The 11,909-nt window shown below is 54.4% G+C and overlaps 1 protein-coding gene across 1 annotated transcript in view; it reads right to left on the bottom strand.

Moving 5' to 3' along the window:
- VOLCADRAFT_89724 (uncharacterized protein) overlaps positions 1-3,426 on the bottom strand; it is a gene marked incomplete at both ends in the record, with an annotated part of 5,025 nt that extends 1,599 nt beyond the window's left edge. The window contains 7 exons of the mRNA XM_002949304.1: positions 191-403; positions 1,114-1,251; positions 1,641-1,712; positions 2,061-2,126; positions 2,359-2,496; positions 3,056-3,124; positions 3,308-3,426. Coding sequence (XP_002949350.1) covers positions 191-403; positions 1,114-1,251; positions 1,641-1,712; positions 2,061-2,126; positions 2,359-2,496; positions 3,056-3,124; positions 3,308-3,426 — 815 coding nt within the window. The remainder of the gene's footprint in view (positions 1-190; positions 404-1,113; positions 1,252-1,640; positions 1,713-2,060; positions 2,127-2,358; positions 2,497-3,055; positions 3,125-3,307) is intronic.
- Positions 3,427-11,909: the final 8,483 nt, after the last annotated feature.

The raw sequence follows: 11,909 nt of genomic DNA, 5'->3' as shown, positions 1-11,909 counted from the left end.
AGCGGGCGGAGGAGAAGACAGACTTCCTCACAACCACTTCCTTTCCGCCCAGTCCCCTCCCCCCCCACTCCCTCCTTCCCCCCTACCTTCCACTTCTCCCACCACCACCACCACCACCACACCTGACCCCCCACCCCCTCACGCGCCTCATGACAGCGAGAGAGAAAGACATACACACACACAAACTCACAGTTCCTGCAGCAGCCCCATGTTCCCAAGCTCGGGCGGCACCTCCCCTAGCTGGTTCTCGTACAGGCTGAGTCGGCAGCAGCTCCCGGCCAGGCCCAGGGGCAGCTCGGGGGGTAGGCGGGTGAGCCGGTTCTTGTGCAGAGACAGCGCCTCCAGGCCGGTCAGACGGCCCAGCTCGGGGGGTACGGACTCCAGCTCGTTTATGTGGAGGGAGCTGGAGGGGGATGGTTGAGGGGGTTTGGTGGGGGGGGCGGGCGCGAACATCGGCGAGAGGGGGGAAGGACGAGGGATAGGGAGGTTGGTCAGGGGTGTCGCACACGAGTGCCACCCGCACCCACACCCGCACTCGCACCCGCACACCCCCAAGGTCAGCGAGAAAGGCGGTGTGAGGTGTGAGGGGGCGGTGGAGGGCGCGTCACGGTGCAAGTGGGCTGTGGGAGAGAGACACCCTGTCGAGGGGTCGAGGGGGGGTCGAGGGGGTGAGCGACACGACGACCGAGAGAGATATAGTTACTTGGAACGTGTGTGTGTGTGTGTGGGCCCAGGGGAACCAAACCCCCCTGAAAGCTGTTTCACCACTAATTGTCCAGCCACCTCAATTTCCCCTCCATGTTATGAATGGTTTGGTTATGTATTTATAGATTGTAGTAAATCGTTACACACTGTCCGCCGTAAGTTATCTCGGCATCGTGCTTGCCCCCCAGGGCTGCATGCCCTCATGATTCCCTTTTTCCTCTTCCTCCTCCGACGGCCTCGCACGGGGGAGCTCCCCCGGGGTAACCCCTCGCACTCCCCCTCGGGGTACTTTCGCTTTCAGCGGCTCGTACAAACAAACATACATACATACATACATACAAAGAACGCTTACGCCCTCCATCCCCCTTTTTAACCCCTCGGACCGCACAACCATCCCTTCGCACTCACAGTCGCACCAGCCCCGTCAGCTCCCCCATTTCGGTTGGTAGTTGCTTCAGTTGGTTGGCATTAAGACTCAGCCACACCAGGGAGGTGCACTGCCCGATGTCCGGAGGGAGGGACTCCAGCTGGTTGAAGTGGAGGGAGCTGGGGTAGGGTAGGGTAGGGGTAGAGGGGGGGGTAGGGGGGAAGGGGAAGGGGTAGGGGGGAAAGTATGTGAGGGGGTAAGGGGGAACGTGTGTGAGGGGGGGGGATCGCGTTCGGAGATGAGTATTAGGCACCGAACGTGCACACACACATACACACATACACACCTACACACCTACACATACACACAGCCACCGCTCTCGCCACCAAAGGCGCACTCAGTTGATGACCGGTTCCACACACGCAGACAGGAAAACCCTCCCCCTACCCCTCCCCCCCTACCCCCATCAAGCAGTGCCCTCCCTTGCTTCGCTGCCCTCCCTGGACCCGCCCCGCCACCTTACGCCATACCTCCCTTCTTCCCCCCGCCCCCCTGTTTCCCCCCTCACAGGTGTTTTACTCGTGTCAGCCGCCCGATGGTGGGTGGCAGGCCCTTGAGCACATTGGTGTGCAGGTCCAGTCTGGGAATACACACGAACATTTCATCACCAACACGGCGGGGGGAAGGGGAAGGGGGGGACAATTTGGAGGGGAGAGGGCGAGGGGGAATACTACGATGAGAAGCCGCAGTAGTACACATACTCATACAAACACACACGCACACACAAGCACGTTTCCTAGCAGAACGGCGGCATTCAAAGCATGGCGAGATTGGCGGGTGGCCGGGTTCTCAGGTGGAGACTCATAAGGTAACCCTTATCTAGACGCGGTCTTGTGTATGAAGCCACGAATGAATCTCTCCCCTTTTTCCCTCCCTCCCCCTTTTCTTCCCCAAACCCGCAACCCGCCAAGTGAGAGGGTCAGCCCACCTGGTTAAACTCGTCAACTGGCCAATCTCCGCACAAACCTCCTCCAACTTGTTCTCAGATACGTCGCTACAAGCAGTACAGCAGTACAGAATTATATTATAGCCGTACAACAGTAATGTAATACCCCATTTGGTTTTTTGGGTGGTGGCCCCCCTCTCCCCCACCTCCATAAGAGGCCGACACCCACTCCTCGCCAACCTCCATAGCGAGCCGGAGTTGGCGGATGGGGGGGGGTCGGGACTGTAACCGGCACCCTGCGACCCCCCTTACCCCCAAACCCCCCACATGTCGTACTTACAGCCACTCCAGGGATGTGATGGCGCACACCTCGGCCGGAAGTCGTACAAGCATGTTGGCTGGCAGCCAGAGCTTCTTGAGCTGGGTCATCTGGGTAACCCCCCCGGGCAGTGAGCGGAGCAAGTTGGAGCCCAGCCACCTGCGCGGGTGTGTTTGTGTGTGTGTATGTATGTCGTTACAGGGTGGTTAAGCTTCACCAGCGACCCCCTTTCCCGAGGCAGTTCCCTGCTCTCCCCTGCGAGAGGGGCACCCTAATCCGTTCACCCCATCCGACTTCGGAATGTATTCGTTGGGTTCAGCAACTCACCACCAGCATCCAACCAAATCTAGCGGATCAACGGCGCCTCAACTTTGTATGTATGTATGTATGTATGTATGTATGTATGTATGTATGTATGTATGTATGTATGTATGTATGTATGTATGTATGTATGTGTATGTGTATGTGTATGTGTATGTGACCTTGCGACGGCCGGCACTGCTGCCCCGCTGTTCCCTTTTCCAGTCTCCCCCTCCCCTGGGTCGCCAGCTGTTGCTTCTTTACCACCACCAACCACCGCCCATCTACACAGACATACACAAATACATATACGATGCGGCTCCAGAAAGGGGCCCTATTTAGAGTGGGGGTTTGGGGAGCTGGGGGGACGAGATCCATCGATGCAGCCTGCATCCATACGCTGCGCTGTTCCGCTTACAGCGAATCGAGTTGTGGCAGATTGCCGATTTCCTCGGGGAGCTTCCGAAGGCCGTTGTTGCTCAGCCACCTGGAAGAATATAAGTGCGTAGGAGAGGTCGTACGCCGTACACAAGGTGAAGGGAGGGATGTTCAGAGATTCAAAAGGTGAGCTGTGAAGGCGAAGGGTCAACTAGGCCACGACGGCCAGCAGGTTAACCAACGCCACTTAGATTATAGCCATGAGGAGCGCCGATACAACAACGATACCTACAATTTTTGAAGGTCGGGAAGGTTGAAGAACGCCGGTGGCAGCTCGCTGATGCCGCAGGCATCGACCATCCTGGGATTTCCGACGGTTACATATTTGAACAAGCGGTTAAAAAACATCATAGAATTCAGACAGAACACATCGATCTTCCAGAAACGCGTTTGCTTACAATTCAACAAGTTTGTTACTGTCCTCCGAGACCTTTACCCCGCGCCATTCTCTTGCGTCCGTATCTGATCGCCAACAATCTGCCAGCTCCGTATTCTTATTGGAGGAAATCAACGCCAGCAGCGGAGCCAGAAATTCATACTGTGGAACCTGCGCCAAAGTCGGTATGTCACGAGGCGGTAAAAAGGCTCGAGTTCCCCCAGGTGCCCTATAGGCATTGCAACGCACTTGTTTGGGCTCCTCGCGCTGCGCAAGGCGGAATCCATGCAGTGTCGGCAAGGCCGGTATCGCTGAAAAGGCCATATTTACCGTAACAACGCAATGTTAGGGAACCTAGACGGCTTAAGCATTCATCCTAAAGGCTTTTATTCAGTAAATCTGTGATTCCAGACGGCGACTCCACCTGATTCCGGACGTATGAGTCAACTAACAAATAAGGTAAGTCAATCGCAGCTGGGCGTTATTGTTACGAACGGTATCTTTATTTCTGACCGCGCGAAGAAGAGGACGTGGTCTTCTTCGTGGCGGTATGGTAGATCGGCCATAAGGCGCTTATACTCCGCGATGTAGCGCTGGAGGGAGTTTGGTCCGGGACCCTGCGTCAGCTCAAACATTGCAAGCTGTGCATCTAATTTGTGTTGGATCACTGGGGCCAGCGGAGTGAGTGCTTGTAATACTGCGTGGTATGAGTGGAATCGGGTGGCGGGGTCCGAATTTAGGCGCCGCAGACTGTCACCTGTTGTTCCGCGGAGAACTGCCAGGGCGATTTTTGCGGCCTCGGGGCTGTCCACGGGGACACCGGCCATGTCCAGATTGTGCCGCATTAGGATGTCCCAGCCCACTATGTCTGCCCGGGGTTCCTTGGGATCGAAGGTGGGAAAGTCGCGGGCGATATGCAGGAGGTTTGGCGTTGAATATGGTGACCGAGGGTGGGCGAAGCTGGGAACGGGGGCGTAGGCTTGCGAGGGTCCGGGATGAGGCTGCGGTAGGGTCGGCCATGGGGTCGAGTTCGGAAGGTCGGCCACGGCGGCGCGGACGGCGGCGGCGATGGTCTCCTGAAGCGAGGGGACGTATGGTTCGGTGACGGAGGTGGTGGGGACGGAGTCGACGATGGGGACGGTAGGGACGGGGTTGACCATAGTGGGGATGGGCGTGAGCGTCGTAAACGGAGACTCGTGGACGTTGCTCGGGAGTTCCGCGGACCGCGAACGGGATCGGTCGCGGTTGGCGTCCGTGGGAACGAGAGCCATCGGGGAAGAAGAAGACGAAGACGATGGCGCGATGGCGCGATGGCGCGATGGCGCGACGACGACGACGAAGACGAAGAGCTCGGCGAGGAGGATCACCTAGGCTCTGATACCAATTGAAAGGGAACCAGGCCACACCTAACAACTGGGAAGCGTAAGCCGGCTTTACTTGCCGAAAAACTTGCGTAGGCACAGATGATCGGTTTCAAACTCAACTAGACTTACAATGTTCATAATTTGGTCCGCTTAAATAGTCATATTAGCGCGCCATAACCTCACACGTTGTACACGCAAGTTCAAGCTCCACTAGCTCCGAAGATACGACATGGTTTCAGAAGCGCGCGTTAACGAACTGCAAAACATTACAATTTCTGTCAGTAAATCTACAAGTCTTCCTGTCCTTGTGTCTGAGCTGTAACCTCACCTGGCTAAACATTGCGCCATGTACGGCACGGTCAACCGCATTCCGCTTTGCAGGGACTCGAAATTCCTTGTGCGGTTGCCAAACGACTGATCAGAGCAGTGGCACATGCAGCCTCGTTTCATAAGACCATTCAGGTGTCGGCTATTTCGGCCTATCTTAGCCGCACCAGTGATAGTACAGAGCAGCGAACGGACCAGGGGCTGCGCTGGCCTGGTTAGGATGGGGCAGCCTATAAGCACCACCGACAACAATGCAAAGGTCTTCCTTGTACTCAAACGATTATCTCACTCTTTGAGCGCAGCAAGTTTTCGTGGCAATGCTCCCGACCTGAAGATGATGTGGCTGAGCTCCCCACTCACTACATTTGCCCACAGCCGCTGTGGCCCTCTTTAGCTCCAATCCTGGCATTACGGTAGCACGGCAGCAAATCTGTTTTGGGCCCAACTGGCTACCCAGATACACTCTGGCCAGATGAATGCCACTGTTTTCTGTCCCCTTTGTTACCCATTAGGGGATGGGACAAGTTTGGTTAGCCATGGACACATGCATCGTGAATCAGATGCGGCCATGGATATTACATGTGGCAGGTTCACAGGAGCAGGTGACCTAGTGGCTGGCCCCCTCAGCAGACAAGCTAGCGAAGTAATTACTTCTATTTGCTGCAGTCTTCATCTTGAGCTTTCCTTCATGTTGTTTTTTTGCGCTGTTAAGCAGTCCATTGTTCCATGGACTGTGGCCAGTGCTGTTTGCGAAGTGTGGTGCATCATGCAGGATGTTGTACCCTTGGTTGTTGGTCCCATTGCATGGAATTTGTTGCTGTAATACACCTCCATGATGTCAGCCATGCGTGAGCTCTGACGGAGTTGCTGTTGGAATGGCAGGTATGCTGCAGCATCAGGTTGCATGTGTGTGGGTGGGGACCAGGCATGGGTGCAGAAGTGTCGGTGTGGATCTATGGACTGGCCCACATATACATGTTGCTATAAGGTGATAAATCGTAGAACTGACTATGTGATAAAGCGGCCCAGAAGCCTCCCACTCTGTAACATTATAAATACATGGCCATATCCAAGGCAGCCTGGAAAAACCCAATGCCCACATCCACTAGGGCCAGTTGCATGCGATCCACAGGGTCCAGGGACACAACCACCTCAGTGTAGTAGGAACACAACATGCTGCAGGTGCTTGTTATTGCCCTCTTTGATGGGAAAGGCAGATGTGCAGTGGGGGCACAGGTGCCATCTGCTGTCGGGGGTTGTGGTGCTGCCAGCATGCAGGGAGTTGTGAAAGGAGTAGGGTGGACCACCTGCAGCATTGTCTGGGGGTGACATGGTTGCCTAGTGTTACTGCTTGTTGGGAGGGGAAGCTGCAGACCCCACAGACGGCACACACCATGAGTGCACTGACCATAAGAGTGGATGTCACTAATGCCATGCCATGAGGCACCAATTCTGGGCATGTTACCATAGCTCCACCAAGACAGCCCAAAGTATGCTGGCACTGTGGGGTGCTGCTCTCACTGCTGCGATTCTCACTGCTGGTGGCAACGGCATCGGACCAGAAGGCTGGGCCCTGAGCCAGAAGGCTGGGCCTGTGATGGTGGATTTTGCCGCTGTAGTAGGCCAGCACCTCTGTCACTGGCTGCATCAGAACCTACACCCACAGGTGCCAGGACTTGCATGGCAGCAGTGGCAGACACAGTAGCACCAGGCAAAGAGTACTCAGAGAGAGAGAGATGCCAAGGGAGCTGAAGAGTACTCAGGGAGATGCCTATGAGCCCCTCTGACATTCCTCACACACTCAAGTGAACATCCTCAGGCATCCCTGTATCACATCTTTTCCAGAAAAGAACCGATTGGCAGATGTCAGATCCTGTGATACCCAGGACACTACACTCTGCATATCCCATAGGATTTTGTTTATTTGAAATCCTGTAGGATTATGACATTTCATCAGTCCCCGTCTGAGATGGAGGTCTTTAATTTTTACTCAGCTGGTAGGTAGACTTCTCACCCACCCAGGCATCCACTTTTGGGTAAGAAATATGCTGCATCATGCCTGAAGTGTGCTATGTTCGTAACCGGATTCAATCTGGCGAGTACAGCAGAATATATTTTCCGAACTCGGAATAAAAAACTGTCTGTGGTCCTGAAAATTAGGAATAGATTATGTTCAGACTGTACGAGTTCATTCCTCCAGCCAACCAAAAATGGGCTGTCCATCCCAAAGCCACTATAGAATCTTAAATCTTACAGGAGACATACCTGGGTTTGGCACTACTGGTGACACGTGTACCCACATGCATCCGAACGTGTGCATCCGCATGCATCCAACCACGATCACGACCATGACTGTGACCACAACCGCCCGTGCACACCCACGCATGCACCGTAGGAAAGCGGGCAGCAGAGGGCACCCCGAACGGCTCATGGGACCATGACTCATGGGTTTGGCACTGCTGGTAAGGTACGACCACTAGCCCCAGGAGATTAGCCCCAGGAGATCCCGGGATCGATACCCGTTAAGGTCAAAAATCCGTCCATGGTGTGAGGTATTGTGCCCTTAGTTGATGGACGGTGGTGACCTGGGATAAAGGAAACCTGCGAACCGACCAGGAATGGAGTTGGGCCGCTGTCGACCCATTGAGAAGTTGGCTGGAGTGACTGGGTGAGGGCGCCCCGAAATACCAGGGAAGGCAGGGTTTCGCAGGGTAGCAGCCATGCACAAAGATATACCCCCCTGTTCACACATCATGCATATTAACCATAACATAGCACTTCAATGCCATGGATACTGTTACAAAGGTCACACCTGCTAGCCAACAAAGAATAGAACTGTTTCTGACTGGACCAAATGCTGCAAAATATTCGGATCTGAAGCTCCCAACGCGTGGCAGGCTATTAAAGCATAAATTAAACTTCATTGAAGCCATCAGCAACGGTGTAAAGACGGTGTAGAGATCATAGGCAATGTGAATGAAATGCTGCAGCCACCTGGTTGTAATGATGCCATTCTGGTTGAAGCAGGCCAAACTTCAACATTAATCATATGGAGATAATCATTATGGGCCAGGAAACATGGGCATTGAGGGTGATGGCAGCAGCAACCCTGGTGCTGCAGCTAAGACTCCTAACCCCACACTCTGTGGCACAAAGACACCCCGGCCACTGAAGGAGCACAGCTACAGTGTGTGGCTGGAGAAGAAGGACAAGCATCCCCTCAAGTGGCAGCTGTACTTCAGAGCCAGCAGCTATTCATCAGCACAATGACGCAACTGGCTGCTGAGCAGCACCTCACACAAATGAGGGAGCAGACGGAGCAGTGGCAGCTGGCAGCAGTGAAGGTCGAGGTGCAGCAAAGCAAGCAAGCCTATCATGCACAGCTGGATGACACGCTGACCTCACGATTATGGCAGCGGATCAGCAACACGGTGGGTCTTGCTGGCTCCTTGATGCAGTTTTCAGCTTTGGCCAAGATGGTGTTCATGTTGGTGCCCAGGTCAGTGGAGAACAAGTGGCGATTCTCAGTGATGGGTTGGTTGCAGCCCCTGCTGCTGATGCTGCATGCTAGTTAGTGATTCATTATGTACCGGGCCCTGCTGCTGGCAGCCTTCTACTTCTCCAGGGCCCTTGTCTCAAAGGGGAACAAATGCTGGTTGTAAAGGTCTTGTGTAAACATGTGAATGCAGAGTGCCAGGTGCTCATCCAGCCAGTTGCTGGCTGGGTCCTGCAAGTATGCCATCACTGAGAACTGCCGCTTATCCTCCACCATGAACATGAACACCATCTTGGCCAAAGCTGGAAACTCCAAGGCACTTCTAAGACCTGACGTGTTGCTGATCCGCTGCCATAATCATGAGGTCAGTGTGTCGTCCAGCAGTGCATGGTAGGCTTGCTTGCTTTGCTGCATCTTAGCCTTCATGGCTGCCACTGTTCCCTAATTTGTGCGAGGTGCTGCTTGGCAGCCAGTTGCATCATTATACTGATCAATACCTGCCGGCTCTGAAGTACAGCTGCCACTTGAGGGGATGCTTGTCCAGCTTCTCCAGCCACACATTGTCACTTTGCTCCCTCATTTGTGTGAGGTACTGCTCGCCAGCCAGTTGTGTCATTGTGCTGATGAATAGTAGCTGCTGTAAATCTAGCAGCATGCCATTGAGCCTCAGTGGCACCTTGCTGCTGCCAGGCCCCACCTGCTCCTTGCAGTAGTGGTCCTTGATGATCTTGAGCTTCATCTTGCTGTCTGGCTTGGTTGGTGCTGGGATGGCCTCCCAGTACTCACTGTAGACAATAGTGAACACATCCAGCAGTGTGTCTAGGGCTACGTCAAAGTGGGCGTCGGCAAGACGTTCTGTCTGACGGACGGTGTTCAGCACGTTGTTAGATGCAGTTCCGGCTGCCACGGTAATTTCGGTTGTTGTAGGGCGCTCCGCCCTGACACGCTGCGCCACAACGTCGCGCCAGGGTTGCGGTTCGGTGGTTCGTTTACCAGTCGGTTTTAAGCCATCCTGCCGAGAAACATGAGGACGGTGTTTAGTTTTCGTAGCTGCGGCGGCAGCTAGTGGATAGCCGCACGAGATTGACCCTGCCTGCGAATCTGCAATTTTCGTTCTTCGGTAATCGCGAATCGCACAATCGTAACGAGTTCGGTGATCGATCAACACGGCAAAGCGAGCGAAGTTCAGGTATCAATCCAGGAAAAACAGTTTCGCTAGCGGTTCTTGCGCGGTAAATTTTGCCCGGGCTGCCTCACGAAATCGAACAGCGTATTCAGCCACTCCCTTGGAAGCATCCATCTTGACCTCCCCCTTAAGTAAAGATTCGAGTGCATCAACTTTCTTAGTGCGTACCTTCGGATCGAGGTAATCCAGGAAGGCCTTCAGGACTTCTGGAAGGTACATCGGTTTGTTTGCAATCTGTAAATCGGTGCGGTATTCGGAGAACCACTCGACAGCGCCAGGTGGATATTCGCGTCATCCATATTGTTCGGTGTATATTTTCCTTGAAAATCGTTGGCAAAGGTCTCCAGGCTTCCGTTCTTGCTCGGCTGCGGTGGTTCGGCTCCGAAAGTAAAGCGGGATTCGATACCCGGTATCTTTGCAGCTTCGGTACATCAGGTGTAGTCGAGGGACTGACACCAGCGTTCTTCAGACGTGCCAACTCGATTTCATCTTGGACGAGTTGGAGTCTGAGCGTAAGTAATTCATGTTCGGTGTGGGAGGGAACTTCGGAGCCGCCATCTTCCCTACCCGGTTCGGTGTTCGTAGGACTTGTTCAGTAGAATCGGTGGGTTCGGTGGTGGATGCACAGCGGCTTGAGTGCATAGCTCGGAAACACCTATCTGTTTCCCAGGAAACAGCGTCGTTTCCAGGGAAATGCCCTTTCTACGGAAAAGCCCTCGTAGTACGGAAAACTCTTTTCACATCAAATTTGAAGCCAACAATTATTGGTTATAGGCAATTACAAATATGGTTATAGGGTTATAGGGTTATATATAGGTTATAGGTTTTATATAATATGGTTATAGGGTTATATGGTTATAGGCAATTATTGGTTATAGGTTACCTCCTGTCGACTCATTGTCTGCCATCGCTGGATGTTACAGACCAGAAGCTATAACAGTATTATGAAAAGTGTCCCCCCTGGATCTCACTGCAACCCCCTGCACAGCCCCATGGAACCCTCTTAACGACGCTGCCACCAGCGCTTCACTGTGCCCAACGCCTGGAACGTGGGCAGGGGTACGGACTTCTTCGCCGTGATAGCGACCGAGTGATCGACCCATGGGTCAGGCGGAACTGACGGCATTAACCCCAGCCTCTCTAAGCGAGCCGTTACCACGACGTTGTGCTCCGTAAGCATTTCCTGGAAATAAAACTCCGCCCTCCCGGTCTCCATAGTGCGCATCACGTTGCCAAACATCTCAATCATTGCGAACGTCTGCTCGCAAACCTCGGTGTTGAACAGGTCTGTGAGCTTGTACAACCACAGCTGCCCATCCGCACCCTGCACGCCCTCGTACTTGAAAAGCATCCGGCCCTTCACTTCCTTCCCTTGGAACTGCGCAGGGGACAACCAAGGGACAACCGCCTTGCTGCCCAGCCGTGCGTTAGCTTGCCCTGGACGGCTAACCCGCCCTTCCTTGTCCCCCCCACCCCCTCCTCCTACTCCCACACGCCCCACCCATCGCTGGCCAGCTTAACCCCCGCCCGCTTCCCCCCCCGCCAGCTTCCCCCCCGCCCGCTTCCCTCCGCGCGTGTTCCCCGCGTGCACCCAGCACAGCCCACAGCCTTTCCCGCTGCTCCCTCCCGCAGCTACCCACCCGCGGCCACACCCCACTGCAGATCCCACCTCGAATTTGCACTTGATGCCAACGTGACCCTCGGGATCGATCGACTGGGCCAGCCTTGCTGCACTCAGGACCTGTGGTCGCTCGTCCTGAGCAATGTCCCTGATGCGCGTCTTGCTAAGCACGCACGTCAAGAAAGGCGCGTGGATGCTGTAGGGGTTGCAGTTGTCCCTGCAATCCAAATCACCATCCTTTTCAGCTAATGAGCAGTCAGTTCGGGTAACACTCGCGCACAAGTTACCTGCAAGCCTGGTCGGATTTACTGTGTCCCGTAAAGTGGAAGCGAGTGATTCATCTTACCCAAGGCATTCCAGAAATCCACAACTGGAGCCTAGCAACCTTCTACTCAGTATTGGTCGCAATTATGTCCCTACTTGCATTCGCTATGACAGGAAGTGCGGCGGTGCGGCCGTCCGAG

The sequence above is a fragment of the Volvox carteri genome (assembly GCF_000143455.1).
Source record: "Volvox carteri f. nagariensis unplaced genomic scaffold VOLCAscaffold_14, whole genome shotgun sequence".
Taxonomy (NCBI): domain Eukaryota; kingdom Viridiplantae; phylum Chlorophyta; class Chlorophyceae; order Chlamydomonadales; family Volvocaceae; genus Volvox; species Volvox carteri.
The sequence above is the reverse complement of the archived record's forward strand: the minus strand, read 5'-3'. Positions and strand labels throughout refer to the sequence as shown.